Source organism: Delphinus delphis, chromosome 15 (assembly GCF_949987515.2).
Source record: "Delphinus delphis chromosome 15, mDelDel1.2, whole genome shotgun sequence".
In the NCBI taxonomy this organism is placed as follows: domain Eukaryota; kingdom Metazoa; phylum Chordata; class Mammalia; order Artiodactyla; family Delphinidae; genus Delphinus; species Delphinus delphis.
The window spans coordinates 25,321,855-25,342,366 of NC_082697.1; the positions used below are offsets into that span (position 1 = coordinate 25,321,855).

The 20,512-nt window shown below is 49.0% G+C and overlaps 1 protein-coding gene across 1 annotated transcript; it reads right to left on the bottom strand.

Annotated features, from left to right (window-relative positions):
• Nucleotides 1–6,792: 6,792 nt before the first annotated feature.
• On the bottom strand, nucleotides 6,793–15,789 carry BPIFA1 (BPI fold containing family A member 1). Its single transcript, XM_060030959.1, is given in 9 exon segments — nucleotides 6,793–6,807; nucleotides 8,339–8,520; nucleotides 9,288–9,380; nucleotides 9,824–9,887; nucleotides 10,001–10,086; nucleotides 10,886–11,016; nucleotides 12,041–12,145; nucleotides 14,422–14,638; nucleotides 15,681–15,789. Coding segments are annotated over 9 exon segments (1,002 nt in total).
• Nucleotides 15,790–20,512: the final 4,723 nt, after the last annotated feature.

Genomic DNA, 20,512 nt, shown 5'->3' on the forward strand with positions numbered 1-20,512 from the left:
TGGTTGTCCTCGCTGGTGCTATGTTTACCTCCCTTCTTTTGCATTCCCCTCAAGAGGCCGATGTGTCCATGCGACCTACCCTTTGCACATCCTGTTCCCTCTACCTGGTACACACTTTTGCCCTCTGGTAAACTGCTCCTTCTTCAGGGCCGAGTTCAGGCATCATTTTCTCAGTGAACCCACAGTTTGCCTTCCATTTCATGCTTCCTCCACTCTGTCTTCTTCATGCTCAATTGACAGCTATTTGCATGAGTGTCTGTGTTCCCTGTCAGGTGGGTAGTTATGTGGCGTCAGGGTTCATGCCTTTTGTGATCCTTCCCTGGCACAGAGCTTGGCCTAACACATAGCTGCCCGGTACAGATAAGATGAAGCAACCCCAGGCTTGCACCGACTCCCAGAGTCTACCTCTCACATGACTCCCCACTATCTCACGGCTGACATATGGGACATAGACATAAGGTTGTTCACCTCTGGGTACCCATTGTGTGCCTCCGTCCAGTGTGTGGTTACCAGACTCTTAATGATGTGGCTTATTTATTTATGGTTTTAATCTGTTCCTGTCCTCCTGCTTAAACTAGAGGGTCACTCCTGGAGTCTGGGACCTCATCACCGTTTCATGTTATAGATTTAGGGCTGGACACGTAGTGATGCTCACTAAATGTTTGTTGAATGAAAGTGTGAACATGTGGGAGATCAAATGTCTTAAATGCGGAGGTGGTTGGTGAACCTTCTGTAAGTTTCCATATCTCTTTCTGGAGCCTGGTCCCTGGGTCCCACCCTTGCTCTCCCCACTTGCGTACCTCCCAGGTCTCGTCTGGGGCTCCATGTGCTTGCTCTGTAGAACAAGGACTGAAAACCTCTGATGGGAAGTGTGAGGCTATGGGAGGCTGGATATCCTCCTGTGAGCCAAGGCAAAATTAGAATCTAGATCATCTTTTTCCTTCCAGTGGACCCCCAAGACTTCTTGGTGTATGAGAATCACCCAACACTAAAAAAGCACAGACTCTAGGCCTTCCTTTAGGTCACTGACTGAATGTGGCATTCCAGTACTGAGCTTGGGGAACCAAGTTTTAAGAGCTTCCCAGAGAGAACCTAGGTTTGGAGCCTGCAGTCCTGCTCCACATTGTGCCTGTGATCTAGTCTGTGTGATCTTTTCCTTTGCAGAGTCCCCGTTTCACTGAGTGCCTGGCTTTAAAATAATTTCTCCTCTATTATAGATAAATGTTTTGAAAATCAAATCGACTTACAGCCTCAGGGGGTGTCACTCTGTATTGAGAGCTGTCAGGAAACAAAATACAAGGAAAAATTATTTTTAAATAAAAATTATTAACCAGTTCTAAAGTAGAGTTTAGGTATTAGTTCAGTTGCTTCTTTTTTAAAATTTTATTTATTTGTTTTTGGCTGTGTTGGGTCTTTGTTGCCGTGTGCAGGCTTTCTCTAGCTGCGGTGAGCAGGGGCTACTCTTTGTTGCGGTGCGCGGGCTTCTCATTGCGGTGGCTTCTCTTGTTGTGGAGCACGGGCTCTAGGCTCATGGGCTTCAGTAGTTGTGGCATGAGGTCTCAGTAGTTGTGGCATGCGGGCTCAGTAGTTGTGGCACATGGGCTCTAGAGTGCAGGCTCAGTAGTTGTTGCGCATGGGCTTAGTTGCTCCATGGCACGTGGGACCTTCGCAGACCAGGGATCAAACCCATGTCCCCTGAATTGGCAGGCAGATTCTTAATCACCGCGCCACCAAGGAAGTCCCAGTTCAGTTGCTTCTTAAAGTCACGTATAAAATTTATTTTTTATTTAAAAAAATTTTATTTTTACTTTTATTTTTTAACATCTTTATTGGAGTATAATTGCTTTACAATGTTGTGTTAGTTTCTGCTGTATAACAAAGTGAATCAGCTATATGAATACATATATCCCCATATCCCCTTAAAATGTTGAATACAGAGGGGAAAGAGCAAATTTAAGGTGAATAAGAGCACGTGAGTAAAACTTCCTTCTGATTTCCCTGTGATCATCCAAGTATTTCCCAAGGGCCTTCTCCATCACTCTTCGCATGTGATTTGAATTGGGTTTTTGATATTGCTTCCTGTGCTGACGAATGTTGAGGGGTTTGTAGTTACAGACAAGTACCTCTCAATCTTGATGTCCGCTATCAGTTTGTCTTTTGAAATCTTGCATGCATGGGAGATGATTAAATCCTGCATTAATATAAAACAAACATGAGTTAAAAAAATACCTTCACCACGCTACTCAGCAAACATGTCATATTGTGATATGACCAATAAGGTCACAGGTGAGGCCTGGAGTGGAGATGACCGGGTCTCAGGGGACCACCTGTTTAGTCTTCCCTCAAGGCTGAGCCTACCAGCCTGGTTGGTCTCCTCCTCCTAGGGACACACAGGCACTGTGGCCCCCAGGGTTTTGGTATGAGTTCCCCCTACAGAACACTCTTCTTTCCATGTGACCTCTGCTCCTGCTAGTTCCTCCTCACAGCTCAGTCGTGATTTGTTACTTAGCACTCACCGTCTGCCCAGTGGCAAACTTCTCACCATCCTTTTCCATGTCAACCCAGTAGGTGGCGTGGATTTTGTTTCTTGACAGGTGGTTGTAGACTATTTTGGTGATCTTTGCACCTAGGTTACTCTTCTGTTGTAAAGAAGTCATCATTTAGAGTGTGGAGAGGAAGAAGGACTGCAGGATGTTACATTGCGAGATATCCATGCATTGCTTGGTTCTTTTATTTAAATATTTATTGATCCTGCAGTATGCATTGGTCACCTTGCTGGGTGCTGGTACAGGTGATATGACCACACAGACACTAATTCCAGACATTTCCTTATCTCATTTCCTTTCTCGGAAGGACAGTGGGGCATATAACACAGAGACACATTTTCTGTTACTCCTCATCCTGTTTAAAGCCCGTTTCTTTCTATGCTCTTGTGGCAGATAGTTCTGCACTTGATGATTTTGGGAGACTCTGGTAAGGAAACATTGTACATTGCTGAAATAGAGCCTGACACAGAGAGGACTTAAGGTTAGTATTTTGTTGTAACTACTGCCTTCTACCGCTTTTGGGGCGGGGGGCAAGTGAATACCTCATATGTAGATAAACCCACCCCCTTGCACATGCTTTGACTATTGGTAAGTTGCTTCTCTCACTTTGGTCACCTGTAAAGTGGGAATAAGAAGCTCTACCTCTCAGTGCTGTTGTGAGGACGAAATGACATCATGTAAAGACACCTGGCTTTGTACCTGGCACGTAGGAGACACTCAGAAAACATTTGTCCTCCTGTGCCCCTGCTTCCTCCTTTTCCCCAGTGTAAGCAAGGACCCACTTATATGACCATTAAGGGAAAATATGTATCCCATAGCATTTCCTCATATTTATCTATGGAAGAATGTTCCAGAACCTACTTGTATTTCTACCTTCTCAAACTTAGAGGTTGATAGACTAGACTTAAGCAAAGAGGAGAGTGGAGGAGCCATGTGGGTAAGGCTTACCTTGACAGAGCTCTGCCTGGCACTGTTAGTGATGATTTCCTTGAGCATTTCTTGGGACAAAATTACAGCAGTGTTGACATTTTTAGGATCTGGAGGAAGGGGACTTCCAGGCACAGGGGATGTATTTTGGTTAAAGTGGGTGTAGAGGGAGAACAAGAGAAAAATCCCTGTTATCATGTGAGACTACCATCAATTTCAGTATCTTTGGAGGCCTGGCTCTGATGCTGAGGAGTGAGGTGGCCCTGTGTGAGCACCCCAGTGGATGAGCATGAAGGCAAAGGGCAGTTGACCTCCCAGCCTCCATGTTGCAGGACCGTGGGGGCGTGGCGGGGTTTGTGGAGACGGAGAGAGGAGCCCCTTAGAGAGGAGGAAGCACTGCTCTCTCCAGCTGATTAGCCCTGAAGCAGACGGCTCAGTCCCCCAGACCTCTGATTTTCCAAGAGAAGCCACACATCTTCATTTTTCAGGTGAATTCCTCCATTTAAGTAGTGCTTCAAGTAACAGGTGTGTGTATGCATGTTTATACGTAACTCACAGTTCTCCCAACCTTAGAATGACTTTCTTCTCAAGCAAGCTCAAGCAAGGCTCATCTTATCTGTGGAATTCTGGCCTCCATTGAATAATTCCTCTTCCTTTCATACGCATTTTGCTCTCTGTTTATAAAATACAGACCCCACATGGCAGGAAAAGTTCAGAGAAGTATGAAGAAGGGAAAAGAGATTCTGAGTGACGGCACTGGTATTTCTCCTTTTTTTTTTTTTTGTTTGCATAGACCTAATGTCATTTTTATTTTGCTTTTGAAAAATTAACAGTACCTTCATAAGCATTTTTGTACACCATTACATTTTTTGAGAATTTTCTAATCTCATGCTTGACTCAGATATTTCCTTTTTGTTCTTTTCTAGTTTTTTTTTCTTTCCCCATCATTAATATCTGTATTTCTTTGTACTTAAATATATCTATACTCAGGGTGTTTAATACAGATGGATTCACAGAAGTGGGTCCAAAACCTTGCCTCTCCTCATGGCCTAGATTTGCATTCCCTGGGTGGGTGAGTCGGCACTTTCTGTTTTCTTATGTATTGTCCATTGAGTGTCTAGACCTGTGCTGGACACGTCCTACTGGTCGAGAAATGGTCATCGTTGTAATGCCTCACAGGGATTGTACATATGGAAGTGAATACATGGCCGGCCCCTATGGCAGGCTTTTAGGTGTTATGGTTGAAGCCTGGGAGATTCACTCTGTGGTGCCAGTGTCACGCCTTGGTCATAGTTGGCACTCAGCATTGAGTGACCAATACTAGAGCGGGGATCTGAGGGAGAGGGTATGGGGTCCCTTTGGATAGGGTGTTCGGGGATGGCCTCCATGTCAAGTGACATTTTGTATCAGATGTGTGTGATATGAAGGATCCAAATGGGTGCAGGAGGATTGGAAAGTACACAGTGTCTCAGGCAGACAAGAGCATGAATGCAGTCCTGGGGGATTTTAAACATGGTTGTTACATGATTTGTTCAGCCCCTTTTCCTTTCCCTAATTGCCTCAGGAATGAGGCTTGAATGGTGTCAGTAGCCTGCTGTGGTGCTCATCTGTATTCAGGATTTTCCAGTCTCTAGCCCAGGCTCCTTCTCACTTATTGTCTCATTTAATAGCTCCCCAAATTCTAGAGCCTATTCTCTGGGCCTCAGGTTTTTCCTATAATTTAGAGAAGGCCCAGTTCTCTGTTAGGTTCCTACCACTCGATGTTTTGTGATTTTGTACGTCCTGTTATGATCATGCTGTGGTATTCCCACAGCTTTACAATGCAAGAGTGTGGGAGAGGGAGGCGATTTTGACTGATGGGATGGTTAATGCCTGAAGTGGGGGAGTAGGGGCTGGGGTGGGGATTGGGCTGGGTCCCTGCCTTCAGGCTCAGCATTTTGCTGCAGGGCCCTCCCCAACTTCACTGCTCTCATACTGTGAACCTCAGCTACAGTTTCAGTTGCCAAAGATCCCATTTTGGAATTGGCTGGAATGTTAGATGCATAGAACAAATGACGTTGACCTTTTCCAGAGGGCAGAACCTAGGCAGAACCTATACATGATGATAAGCAGAAGACAAAACCCAACTGTCCTGGGTCTTATTTTTCTTGGACATTTGAGGGAAATGGAATCATCTTTTAGGTGAAATTTGTGACACCTGTTGGTGGGTGAACTTTGATTTCAGTGCATCCATTGATTTTTTGGACCCAGAGAATGAACCCAACTCCAGAGGTCGGGAAGGGGCACATCAGGGATGCAACCTCTGACGGCCCTTGGGACCTCCCAGTTCTTTGTGTCTCTGTCCTTTAGCTTTAGAAGGTGGGGCAGCCTTTGAATTCTGCTAATCCAGGATCCGTGGGAAGGTGTTTCATGCAGGTGTGGTTTCTCAGGCTGGGCACAAGGACAGTGCTTGTTCCCAAGCTCTAAGTGATTTGACCTGCTGACTCTTGAAGGAGAGGGCCCTTTCAAGGTTGGCCAAGGCTTGGCTGGGATCGCAGTTGTAGGTCATAAGGCAGGGACAAATTCTTAATGACCTCTGTGTGAAGAGGTCTTAATAGGCCCGGCTGAGCCACAGTTGTCTTGGTTGGCATCAGGATTATGACCTTTCATATGTGGGTTTTTTTTTTTTTTTTTTTTGGCGGTACGCGGGCCTCTCACTGTTGTGGCCTCTCCCGCTGCGGAGCACAGGCTCAGCGGCCATGGCTCACGGGCCTAGCTGCTTCGCGGCATGTGGGATCTTCCCGGACCAGGGCACGAACCCGCCTCCCCTGCATCGGCAGGCCCTCTCAACCACTGCACCACCAGGGAAGCCCCAATCCATTGATTTTTGAAAGTCGTAAATCATTATAGAAGACACTATAAAATGTATACAGTAAAAATGAAAGTCCATCCCAACACTTCTTCCCCTTTTCTCCTAAATCCTATTCTCAGGGGTAACCACTATTGACATTTTGGAGTATATCCTGACAGACTGTTTTCTACACACATAGAAGAATGAATAGATGGGAACATTCTAACCAGATGGTCCTGCACCTTATTTGTTCCTCTCAACATCAGTACATATAGAACAACCCCTTTCTTTTAAACAGCTGCATAGAATTCCACCTTATATAGCCATTACCTGACTTATTTTACCAATTCCCTATTGATGGACACCTAGGTTAACTTTATTTTTCACCCGGTAACAAGTGAAGCTGCAAAGAACACCCTTGCACATGTACCCTCATCCACTGGTGTAAGAATTTCTGTAGACATGGAATCACAGGGTTCACTTCTAGTCTCAGAGCTGCCACACCTGTGTGGAAAGGAGGGAACAGTATGGGGAGGCAGGAGCCCTGGCTCCAGTCCTGATCCTACCTGCTGGGTGACTTGGGAAAGTCATTTTCCCTATCTGGGCCTTGGTTTCTCCATGTTAATAATGGAGCAATAACATTAGATCTCTTCCAGATATAGATCTTGGGATTTCATATTTCAGTGTTTACTGAGCACACCCTGTGTACCCTTCAGAGAGTATACTGTTCATAGTCCCCGTCCCCAAACTGGAGAGACAGTGAACACACAAAGTTAAATAAATGAACACACACAAATATACATATGTGTGTATATGTATATATACAACTTCGCATATATAACTTTACTCATACACACAGTGAGATCAGTATTTCGAAGGGAGCAGAGTAGAAAGAGAGAGAGGGTTTTGGGTGAGGGAGAGAGAAAAGGCTTACTTTAGATATTTACATGTGGTGGTCAGGGAGCAGCTCTCTGAGGTGATGACATTCGCACAGAGACCAACAGTGGAGAGAAGAGTGTTCCAGGCAGGGAGATGGCATGTGCAAAGGCCCTGAGGTGAGCATCAGCCCATCCTGTGTGGCTGGAGCATAGTGGGTGAAGAGACACAGCTAGAGAGGTGTGCAGGAGCCAGATCTCACGAGGCCCTGGGGCTGCAGAGAGGAGACTTGACTTTATTCAGAGCACGATGAGGAGCTGCTGGGGGCTTCTGAGCAGTGATCTATGTGTATTTCTCCCTCATGTGATGCCCTCATCGACCCTGGGAACTTGCTCTTCCCATTGACTTCTCTGTGTGTGTGTGTGTGTGTGTGTGTGTGTCTGTGTGTCTGTGTGTCTGTGTGTCTGTGTGTGTCTGTGTGTGTGTCTGTGTGTGCGCCTCCTTGCCACCATTCAGGCCACCTCCTCAGAGATGTATTCACTGACTACAGTGTCCAGGAACTTGCTCTTCCCATTGACTTCTCTGTGTGTGTGTGTGTGTGTGTGTGTGTGTGTGTGTGTGTGTGTGTGTGTGTGTGTGTGTGTGTGTGTCTGTGTGTGTGTGTCTGTGTGTGTGTGTGTGCGCCTCCTTGCCACCATTCAGGCCACCTCCTCAGAGATGTATTCACTGACTACAGTGTCCAGGATAGCTCTCTCACCTCCACCACACACTTGCTGATCCATTGCTCTGCTTATTATAAATAAGATACATTATTTTATTTATCTGTTTTCTTGTTCAGTTTCTATTCCTCCAGTAGACTTTGATCTGTGAAAGGGCAGGGACCCTGTGTGCACAGGGCATGGCACACAGTAGGCCTTCAATACATGTTTGCAGCATAAATGTTATGAAGAGAGGAACAACAAAGGGGTGTTCAAGGAAGTCTTTCCAGAAGAAGGAACTTCTATACTGGGTTCTGAAAGCTGAATAAGAGTTCTCCAGGTGAGGTCCAGAGAGGGGAAGTGACTTACCTAGGCCCACCCAGGAAGGCACTTATGCCACCTGGGCCTTGGTTTCTTCATGTGAAAAGTAGAGCAGTAATGTACTTTTCTCAAACACTCACCATGGGGTCCTGGAGGTTCACATGTATCTCCTTGCTGGTGTAGAGGCAGGACAGGATGTCATTGTAGGTTTGCAGTGAAAAGACCAGGTCTGCCAGGCTGCCCGGGGCTAACTTTGGGAGGGGCTTGGGGGCCAGGTGGTCAGGCCTTGGGGCTCTCTGGCCTGGGCTGCAGGGATCATAAGCTTTAGAAAAATGAAGGAGGAAGGAGAAATTCAGAGGGAACAGTCTCCTGAGGCAAAAACTGGTTACAGCTAACATATGGAGGGCTCAGTATGTGCCAGACACAGCGCTGAACACTTACAGGCACAATCTCATTTTGACCTCACAACAGCACCATGAGATGGAAACCATTTGATAGATGAGGAAGCTGAGGCCCAGAGGAGTGAAGTGACTTTCTCAAGATCCTATACATGGTAAGAGGTGGAGCTGGGTTTTGCTTCTCCCTCATGTAACCCCATTCTTTTCTCCGTGACTTTGTTAACAGTGCCTCCTTCCTATCCACTCAAATCCTCCTGTCCTCCTGACTCACCTGCTACCATCCCGTGGAGGAGAGGGGCAGCCAGCCTCATCCCTTCTCTGGGCCTTTGTTTCCCCATCTGAGGGGTCCCTTCCAGCTGGGTGTTACACGCGGTCCTGCTGTTCTGAGCCACCCCATCTGCCCTTTTGTTGGAGCCTAATTTTCACTTGTGGGACATACAGCCCCGTGGCCTCTCCACCTTTCCAGGGTTGAGCGGGACTTCCCAGGCTCAGTGTGAGCTCCAGAGGGTGGGGCCTGCCTGGTCTGCCCTTTCTTCTCCCTTCCCCTCTCTCCTCCTCTTTTGCCCACCACTTCCTTCGCTTGCTCCTTCTCCTCTGCCTCCTATCCAGAGAAGCCCCACCTCATTTTCCTCTGTGCCCATTCTCCCCCAGACCAGTGGACATCCTCAGAGGGTCTGCCCTGGCCAGGGGCTGCTCACCTGGACTTTCATCAGGATGGCCTCCTCCGTGAATTCTGTGCTGGTGACATAGTGCTGGAAATCTTCCGGGCCGGAGATGGCTGGGGCTGCAATGAGGAAATGGAACTGGGGCTCAGCCTCCCTGGGGGATGGAGGGAAGGGCATGGAGAGGCACTGAAGCAGCAAGAAATTTCTTCTCCCTCTCTGCTTAGCTTGAAGTTCATTGTGGGCTGGGCCTCAGCTTCTTGTAACAATGAGCATTTATTGAGCCATAACTCTGTGCCAGGTTTTATGTATTATCACAACAGTCCATTCTGTGAGCCTGTGATTAATCCCATTTTACAGACTGGGGAACTGAGGCTCGGGGGGGGAAATGATTTACCAAGGTCATAAGGCATAATGCCCTTTTCCCCCTCCTCTAGGAAGTAGGCTCCCCGTGGGAAAGCTTTGACTGTTTTATTTCCCATCATATTTCCAGAGCCTAGAAGAGTTCCTGGCACACAGTAGGGGGACAGCAGATAAGCCCCTTCCTTGGCTGGGAGCTACGAACTCAGAGTGATGTGTAACAGGTCTTCCAGCAGCGAGTTGAGCAGGGCTGTGGCCAGGGGACACCCCTGGAGGGAAGGCATGAGGGAGTCATTGTTGAGGTCAGGGCGAGATCAAGGGGCTGTCCCATGGGGTCACACCCCTCTCTCAGGGGGTGGGGCGGGGGGAATGAGCAACTTACTATCTTCTGTAGGAGGAAGGGCAATGCCTCATCCAGGACATCTGTCACTAAACCCAGAGCTTTGTTCACCCAGAGGGGGTCCATTTTAGAGGCGGGGAGAGCAGGTGGGGTCTGAGACACCATGGAAGGGGAGACTGAGGCCAGAGAGGGGAGTCCAGGGCAGGGCTGAGGAAAGCCCCAGTGGGCCTGTGAACAGGGAAGCTCAGGGTGGCTGCTTCCTTCCCCGCCTGGTGTCCCTCTCCTCTCCTCTCTCCTCTTTCTCCCCTTTCCTTTTCTGTTGTTTCCCATTCTTGCTTTCTCTCTTCTAGACTTTGCCCTCCTCCACTTTATTTCTTCCTGATTGTCCCTTTATGCCTCTCTTGCTTTATTTCTCTCTCTAATAAAGGTCTCTGGGATTTTCAAATCCCAGAGTGGAAGTTAATGGAAGGCTTCCTGGAGGAGGTGGCTTTTTTGTTAGATATATTAAGAATCATAAGCAATGGCCACTTTATGCGGCAGGTTCTGTGCTAAGTAGCTCACAGGGGTTAGCTCATCTCTTCCCCACAACCACCCCGTGCTGGCTGAGTTCTGTGATCCTGTTTATTGGTGAGAAAACTGAGGCTCCTGGAAGCCAAATAGCTTGGCCAGGGCTCCTGGTGTTAGCGAGCAGCCAAGCCAAGGTTTGACCTGCGTGGCTGCACACTTTGGCCATAACATTCAATGTGAAGGCAGGAGATACTGATGGGTGGTGTGTACAGTTGGTGGTCTTGGAGATGACCGTGTCCCTGACACCCTTGGTCACTCTAGACAGCTTAGGCTGGGGAGAGGCAGCCTAAGACTGAGACTCTCTGGGGAGAGGCTCAGTGAAGGGCTGGGTGCAGGAGTGGTAGGGGGTAGGTACTCACTGCTCCAGAACCTCAGTGCTCAGGTATCCTGGTGGGGTGTGGCACTCCTCAAAGGCCACATTGGTCTTGTTCCCCGTCTGCTCCAGCCGTACCCCGATGCAGATGTTGTTGGTGACTTTGAACCGCAGGATCCTGTAGGGGCAGCATGTCTGGGCAGGCTCCAAGCCGCAACCCAAGACTGAGTCCAGAAGTCACAGGCTGGTGGGGCCTGCAGTTGTCTGGAGGGCTCAAATGAAAAACTGGAAGAGTTCATTAAAAATACAGGGTTCAAACTTTGGAAAACCTAAAAGATCTGGAAACTCTCGGCCAGCATCCTCACAGGCGGCTGATGTGACCTTGAGATGGGCCACATCCTCTCCTGTTTGCTACAGTCCCCACCAGGCCAGGGGTCAAGCTGCATTTTTACTGCACATCATTATAAGGGTGATGATATGTTTATTGTATAGCAGAGAAATATTTCTCTGTGCCCACATCCGGGTGAAGAAAATATTTCTTTGTGCTCACTTTTCTATTAAAAAGGGAAGCTAGACAAAAAATGCCATCTTTCACACACACAAAAAAAACAGTGGGCATATTCCTAAGGGGCATGTAAGAATATTCCTGTTTCATGTGCAAATCACTCCCTTTATTGGCTGTTGTGTTTACAACCCCAGGTTGGCATCATCTTCCACAGTTTAGTGAGCGGTCTGAGCTCTTAGATTAGCAGTGAACTCTTACAACAGCCAAGGGCAGTAGGGGACTTGATCATAACACTTTGTGGATGAGGCCCAGAGGACAGACACCCTTACTCAAGTTGCCTGGATGGTAAGTGGGATTGGCGTCCAGGCGTGGTGGACCCCAAGGTGAGCTTGAACCAGACCCTCCTTGGATCATCCCATGAAAGCATCTGCCTTTTACTCAGATGGGGCACATGTCCCCTGACATGGAAGTCAGAGGGTTTTATCTCAGCCTCTGCTGCAGATTTCACTGTGTGATCCTGGGCAGGTCCCTCTCCTACTTGGTGCTTCAGTTTCCCCATCACAAAAAAGTGACTTTGAAACATGCCCAAGTGGAAAGGATTATTGTAACCCTTTTGGTGACATAGGCAGCAGAATTTTGCTAGCCTTGCATGGCAACCGAGGGAGGTGGAGAGGAAGCCCCCAGAGCACACACTCACCTCTAGAGCGAGAGGTACAGTTTGCTTCGCAATGTGACTTGCAGCAAGCTGTCAGTCAGGATTTGTAGGGTGACATCAGGGCCTTTGGCATCTTCTGTGACCAACCTGTGAGTGGATTGGGGGGTGTTGTTTGCATGGCCTGGTAAGGCCCCTGTGACTCTGTGGAGTGTGTCTGTATTGGCTAGAATAGGGGCAGACCCCAGGAGGGGTGGGGGCTGCTTTGGGACAACCCCTTCCCTGACCCTCAGCCCAGCTGCAGAACACTGGGCTCTAGTTACAGCCTCTAAGCCTTGAAGACCTGGGAAAGTCCCTTTCCTTCTCCAGGCGTCAGTGTCACCCTCTACAAAATGAGGAGAATACAGTGGAGGACCTGTCCGTGCACATTAAACAGGTCTGAATTCAAATATAAGGGTTCTGCAAAAAAGACGCAAGCAGGCAGGAGTCAGAGAGAGCAAGACGGCTGGTGATCCCACCGCCTTCCACTCAGGGACCACCGGCCCTGCTGAGCATCCAAGAAGGAGGACGTGAAACTTCTGCTCCCCATGATGGCCTCAGGTCCTCGCATCTCCCTGAGCTAAGAGCAACCCAGAGTTTTATGTACTTTTTGAACATTAGATACAAGCTGGTGACTTACCTGGTGCCCACTGGAGTGGGCAGCAACAAGTTCCAGTGCTGGAGGAAGACCTGGATGGGTTGGGCTCCCCAAAGGCTGTATGCCTGCCTCCACCATGGCACCTTCCAGAGGTTTTTGAAGAATGACTTGGACCATGTGGGGTTTTTCCTACGGCCCTCCCAAGCTGATGCCCTGTGCCAGGATGGGTGAGTAGAGGTGGTGCAAATGCACAGGCAGGGGTGAGTGGTGGCTAGTCCTAGGCCTTGGAATGGGCTGGGGCAGGTGTGGGTGCTGGGCCTAGCACCCTCCTCCCAGGCCTCTCTGGGAAGCACCCCTACCCACCCCAGGCCCTAGCTTTTCATTTCATTTCACCCCCATCAGAAAACTTCTTCTGGACTCTATCATCTTAGGACCCATCTGGCTCTCCCTCCTCATTCTGGGGGATGGATTCAGAGGCCTACCTGTGGCTACATAGTTGACCTTGCAGGAACCCCTGCCCCAACCTACATAAATATCATTCATTTATGTTGGTACTTATTTTGCCAGAAGTCTCCAACTCATTTGCCTTCAGGGCCAAGCAGGTAATGTAAAGGGAGTGGAGGAGGAGGTGTCTGGGGACTGACTTAGGGACTACAGATCCTACACCAATGATTGCCACGTGGGAGGTCAGGCCAGGTGTGGCCAGATCTTTGTTATAGAGAGAGTTGCTATTAGGGGTTGAATTGTGTCTGCCTTCCACCCCCCCAATTCATATATATATATATATATATATATATACACACACACACACACACACACATACATACATATATATACATATAAATATATAAATATATATAAATATTTTGGGCACATTGGGTCTTAGTTATGGCACACGGGATCTTTAGTTGCGGCATGCAGGCTTTTTAGTTGCAGCATGCAGACTCTTAGTTGCTGCATGCGAACTCTTAGTTGCAGCATGCATGCGGGATCTGGTTTCCCAACCAGGGATCGAACCCAGGCCCCCTGCATTGGGAGCATGGAGTGTTACCCACTGGACCACCAGGGAAGTCCCCCAATTCATATATTGAGTTCCTAATCCCCACCTTATAATGTGAACTGATTTGGAAATAGGGTTGTTGCAGATGTAGTTAAGATGAGATCGTACTGGAGTAGAGTGGGCCCCTAGCCTAATGTGACTGGTGTCCTTATAAAAAGGGGAAATTTGGACACAGACAGAGACACACAACCAGGGAGATTGCCAAGTGAAGAGGAAGGCAGAGATCAGGTGATGATTCTGCAAGCCAAGGAAAACCAGACTGCCAGCAACCCTCCAGAAGCTAGGGGAGAGACATGGAAAATGCCTTGATCTCAGAATTCTAGTCTCCTGAATTTCTGTTGTTTAAGCCACTCAGTTTGTGGTATTTTGTTATGGCAGTCCTAGCAAACTAATACAATCAGAAAATCTGGATTTTTATTAAAACACTCCAGATTTTTATATATTGGCAAGTCACTAAAATATTTAAAAAATACTATGGGAGTTTGCAATACCCAGGTATAAGCTGAATGTGGAGGGTTGGAGGGCTGCCAGGCTAAGATCCCTGGTTGAGACTCTGCTTTGTTCCTTGGAGGATTTCAAGTGGCTTCAAGAGGTTTAGGGACAATAAAAATGTACTTGCTGAGGGCTTTCCAGGCTGGAGAAAAGCTCCGACGACGCTGGGGCCTCCTACCCACCCACAAGGTGAGAACACTGTTTCTGAGGGAGAAGAAAAGCCAGAAGGCCACTCACCCACCCAACTGGAGCAGCTCCCCCAGCAGGGGGAAGCTCTGCCCCGAGAGCAGGTCCCAGACCAGCAACAGATCAAGCCCACTGCTCTCTTTGGAGAGGCCTTCTCTTACGAAGGGCAGGTGGTCCAGGATGGCGACTCCTTCACTTGTGGCCCCCATCACAGGGATCCTGGCCACACGGTCCAGGACATGGTGTTTCGAGAGCAGGCCTGAAATGTCTGAGGACAAGGCCCTCCTCAGGGTGGGGCTCACCTTTCATTCAGTCGTTCAACAAAGGCCCACCAGCACCTGCCCCGAGCCAGCGATTTAGACAGTCATTTAGCAACAGGTACTTATGAAGCACTTACTCTCTTCTGGGCTCAGGGCCCGTGGGGTTCATTCTAGGAGCAGGGGTGGGGGGGGTGGGGGCGGGCACAGAAAACAATTGAGCCCTCAGATAAGCAAGCAAGGCAATTTTTGAAAATAAAATGGAGTCGGATTGGAGCATGACTAGGGGGAAGGTCTACTTTAGATAGGGTAGTCAGGGAGAGCCTCTCTGAAGGGGAGGCATTTGAGCTGAGACCTGAATGAAGTGGAGAAATCCACTATTGCAAGACCTGGGGAGAGAGCAACGTAGACAGAGGGAACAGCACATGCAAAGGCCCTGAGGTGGTAATGAGCCTGGTGAGTATATGAAACAGAAAGATCAGTGAGGTTGGACTGTGTTGAATGGGGAAGGAGGTGAATGGATAAAAAATAGCTCACAGCCAAGAGTTAGGGAGAGACAGAAAGACAGACAGACAGACAGGACAAGTACAGTACGCTTGGATAAGGCCATAGATGAAGCTTCACCAAAGGGCTGTGGGAACCCAGTGGAAGGAAACTCCTGCTGGGGAAACTGGGACTATTAGAGCTTTGCCTTAAATGGTGAATCAGAATCCATTGTGTTGAGAATGGGAGAAAGAATAGCACAAGCAAAGGAAGGAGGCTGGAAAGTCTATAGGGGCGGTCAGGGCAGGTGGTGGTAGAAGAGGCTGGAGAGGCAGGGCCTTGAAAACCAGGATGAAGAGCTTGGAGCTTCTCCTGAAGGTACTAGGGAGCCACAGCAAGTGTTAGAGCAGAGGAAGGATGGGGTCAACTCTGGGCAAAGGAAGGCAAATTCTGCTGCTGGTGATGGGGAGGCCAGAAGAGGAAAAGGCTTGAGCAGGGAGGTGGTATCACCTTCCACCCCTGCTCTTCCCTGAGTCCCTGCCTCCTGCCACCCACCCCTTAAAAAGCTACCTGTTTCCAGCTGATCCTTGCTGAAGCGCAAGAAGACTAGGTGCTGGGCCTCCCCTGGGGCCTGGGGCAGCAGCCCCCAGCATAGCAGTGACCCCCAGAACAGCAGCATCCTCCTGGCCAGGACCTGGGGACACAGAGCTGGGAACCCCACTGGCCACCTCACTGGGGAGCCACTGGCTAGCTTCTCCCAGCTCTGCCTCTCCTAGAGCCATCTCTCCAGCTTTCTTTCCCTCTCTTCTCCCCCTCGCTCTAGATCTGCTAGTCCTTGAACACAGCCTTACCCCCACCATCTCACATTAGTGCTTTCGGTTCCTTCTGCCTGAAATGTCCTTCCCTCTCAAGTGGGCTCTCTTCAATTCTGGGCTTTGCCACTTCCAGACTGTGTGACCCTGAGCAAGTTACTTGATCTCTCCGTGCCTCAGTTTTCTCATATGTAAAATGGGGGACAATCATAGATTGTTGTGGGGAATGCACTCAATATGCACAAAGCACTTAGCAAGCAGTGTGCCCAACAGCTGTTAACGTGGCTGTGTGACATTGTGAGACATTAAAACCATGGAGGTTTCTGAATCCTGAGGAGGACAAGGGTTGGGGGTCCTGGGGGAAGCTCCATAGTGGCCAGGGTAGGCACCTGGGGGGCTTAAAGTCATGGCTCTTTACCAACTAGTAGGGAAATACTTCCGTATTTCAAACAGTACGTTTGTACTGGTTCCTGCCTGTTGAGCCTCAGCCCAGGTGGCCAAGCGGCATAGTTGGGACCCCAGAGCCTGCAGGCAGGGGGCGCTCCAGGTGGGCAAGGGTGTGCTGCCAGGAGATGCAGCCTTTGGAACTGCAAGGCAGAGGCCAACTGGATACAGACACGTCCAGGGCAGATGCCAGCGTAAGCGGGGCCCATTAAGGAGCCACCACATCCCCACCCCAATGCCCATGAAGACACTACCCAGAGGGTAAATGCTGCCTCTGGGCAAAGCCCCCAGAGTGGCTGAGCCTACTCTGGAGTGCCTGAGAACATCCTGGCATCGTCTCAAATCAGCAACATCCAGTTTTTTTTGCTTGATGGCAGGAATTCAAAACAGTGATTAAAATGGGTCCTAAAAAGAAGAAAGTTTCTTGTTTATTTGCAGATGTGAATTTTGGATTGGGAAATGTGTACTCATGGCATTAACTATTCATATTCTGCTACCAGGCTGATCTTAAATTCATCCACTACTCATCCAACCAGTGTTTAGCCAGTGCCCATGTTAGGCACTTAATCAGTTCACCCAAGTCAGGTCTCTCCTCCCTTCCTGCCCTTAGTACTTCACACCGTCCCCCAGCTGTCTCCATCTCGTACCAGTCTTGAATCATACTGGCCCCGACTTTTACTTGAGTCCTTACTATGTAGCAGGCTCTATGCCGAGAGCTTTACAAGCTTTGTTGCATTATTGAATCCTTACCATAACGGTCTGGGGTCATTGATAGCAGGCCTATTTTACGGAAATGAGCACAGATAGGAGAAATGGCTTGCCCAAGGTCACACAGGTAGTGGCTGCAGAGCCTGGATTGGAACCCAGTTTGGCTGAGAATCTATGCACCACATCACCACATTATTGTAGGTACTTAAGAAATATTTGCGAAATGCCCATGTTAGCCTCCTTGTCCTTACCTCTCCAAGAATAGGGCTGTCCAGAATCTCTCCCGGGGCTCTGTCACTAGCTTCTCAGAAAGGCACAACTTTTATAACCCGAGCTCTGAAGCTCGGGTGGGTGGAAACATGGCAGGAAGTCCAGCCTCCTGGCTGGTTTGTGCTCAGTGGAGCCCTTCAGAGGAGGGAGGGGTCCTCTTGGCACCGGAAGGCTAGGGGCTTCTGGCCAAAACTGATGGGGCTAGTCACTGGGGTCCTAGGGGTAGGTTCTGGTCCTGGGCCAACAGACCCCAGGGAGGAAGTAGGTGGGGGCCTTGTGGTTTTGGGGGTGGGCCCTTTCCCTTAGGAGCCACATCAGTGCTATGGAGCCTGGGGCAGGGCCTCCAGCTCTCAGGAGGGGCCCGAGGAGGCTCCTGTTGCAGGATGTAGCAGTCACAGGACCCAAGGGAGTTAGGATGTATGTTGGGGTGTGTGTAGAGGAGAGCAGGGCTAGAGGCAGGCCTGGGAGGGGCCCAGTGACCACATTGTGGCCACTCCCCATGCTCTTTTCATATATGGCACCCATGCCATGCCTCTGCAGCCAGACAGGTCTGGGTTCAATCCCCACTGTCACTCAGTAGCTGTATAAATGTTGGCCAGTTACTTTCCCTCCTGAGCCTCACTTTTCATGTCTGCAAAATGGGAATAATAATCCATCTATGTCTTTTGGTATTGTGAACATTCATTGGGGCAATTCATGTGGATGTTCCAAAAAAGTTGCTTATTTTAATTTCCATTTTATAGATGAGAAAATGGAGACTCAGAGAGGTTAAGTGATTTACTCAAGGTCACACAGCATGTCTGTGGCAAAACTGGGATTTGAAATCAGAGCCCAGAGAGGAAACTGGCCATCCAGTGAAAGGGAAATTTGGTGTTACTATGTAATGCAGCTCCAAGACCTCAAGTCCTCACTCCCAACCAAACTGCTCTGCAGACCTCCTCTTCCATGAGAATCTTGACGCCACCATTGTGAGTGCACGTAGCTGACTGTGTCAGCATCCACTCCTTCATTAACTGCTGTCCAGCGCAGTCATCTCAATGGTGGGCAGGACTCACCTCTAGGCGGCTTGTAGATTTTCCTTGTGGATAATTCCTTTCCCTTTCACAGTCAGAGTTGTGGTTAGGGCAGGTGTTAAACTCCATTCTTGGGCTGGAACATGGCACAGAAGGGCTGATGATGAAAGGGCTGGTTCTGGAAGACAACAGCTATGCAGGAAATGCTAGGGCAACGTTAGCTACGGGCTCCCAGTGCAGAGGGCCTGGGTTTGATCCCTGGTCAGGGGACTAGATCCCATATGCATGCCGCAACTAAGAGTTCGCAAGCCACAACTAAGGAGCTGGCAAGCCGCAACTAAGGAGCCCATGAGCCGCAACTAAGATCCAGTGCAATCAAATAAATAAATAAGTCAATGGCTGATATTAGTATGGTTTGGTGCCATATTTCAGATGGGATGTACTTATTCTAGGATCTCAGCATCATCATCATGGACGTTTTGGTTGGAAGATGCTTTAAAAGTTGGCAGGTCCCCCTCATTTCTGTCAATTGGGTCTCAACATACTGCCAAGTGCTGTCCTCCTGCCTGAGCAGAGAAAGGCTCTAGGGTTAATTTCCTCATCTGAGTCACTAGGGGCTGGCGCAGGATATTGGTGGAAGCACAGAGGTCTCCCTTCCCTTCCAAGATCTGGCCTCTCTAAACAGGATAGGAGGAAAGATTTTGGCTGGAGCACCATGAATTCTGTATGTTTACCTCATGGACTAATCTCTGCTGAGAGATGGGAGATTTCCTGGGGGTCTCCTCCATGAAAGGGAAGCCCTGGGAAGGACACAGAGAGGTACAAGACATCATTATTGTCTGTCTCTGAGCCCCAGTCTATTCATCTATAAAATGGGAAAGTTAACCCACAGGAAATGTCTAGTACTGTACTGGGAACTGAGTAGCCCTCAGGGAATAGAGGCTGTTAGTTGTCACTGTTATTTTGAGGAACAGAGAACAAACATATGGATACCAAGGGGGAGGGGGGGTTGGGATGAGTTGGGAGATGGGGATTGACATATATACACTATTGATACTGTGTATAAAATAGATAACTAATGAGAACCTACTGTATAGCTCAGGGAACTTTACTCAATGCTCTGTGGTGACCTAAATGGGAAGGAAATCCAAAAAAGAGGGGATATATGTATACATATAGCCGATTCACTTTGCTGTACAGTAGAAACTAACACAACATTGTAAAGCAACAGTACTCCAATTAAAAAAAAAAAAAGAAAACTGGGTCACTGTCCTGCTGTGGATTCAGGTGGGAGGCTGGGGCAAGTGGGTGAGGTTTGGGTTCCCACCACTTCATCAGCTCTGTGTTACTTGAGTTCTCATCTGTAAGACAATAATTCCTGCAAGGCAGAAAGAGTTACTGAGATATAACTTGGTGTTTTTCATTTGCTGCTGCTGCTAAGACTCAGAGGGAAGCAGAGGACTTTTCCCTCTCCTAGCCCAGGAAGGTGCTGGAATCTTGGAGTTCCGGATCTGCGGCTCCTGCCTCAGGGGTGTACGGATGGCTCCTGTGTTTCAGGGTGCAAATCGGAAGGGGGCTGGCACAGAAGACCACCTCTCTTCTTCTTTACCGGGGGGTGGAGACTCTGGGGGAGTGATGAGGGAGCAGAGAGTAGAGGGAGGCGGTGCGGGGTAATGCATAGGGGCTGCTTGGTAGTCGTGTTGAGCTGTGAGAACCTGTTTCCTCACTTGCCAAGTGGGAGCAGCATAGGAGAGGCACTGGGTGAGTGAAGGTCCGTAAGACCCTTGGGCTAGTACCTGCAGAGCAAATACTTGTCTTGGTTTGGGTTCCCTAGAAACAGAACTTCAGACCAGGATTTGAGTGCAGGTAGCTGATAGGGGAGGTGATGCCAGGAGACACTGGTAGGAGAGGGGGAAAGTGAGGCAGGGAGGGAGACAGCCCATAAAGGTGTGTATCAAGCAAGTGTCCCCATGGGCACCTGGGGCTCAGTTCCTCTGGGGTGCTGTGGGGGCCAGTGTGGAGTTGTTCCCAAGGGGTGAGGAAGCAGGGTTATATATTCACCACCCTCCAGGAAGCCCAAGAGGTTGTGGGCGGTCGGAACCCAGGAGCCATGGCCATGGCTGTTTTGGGGAAGTGCCCCAGTGTGGCCAGGGCT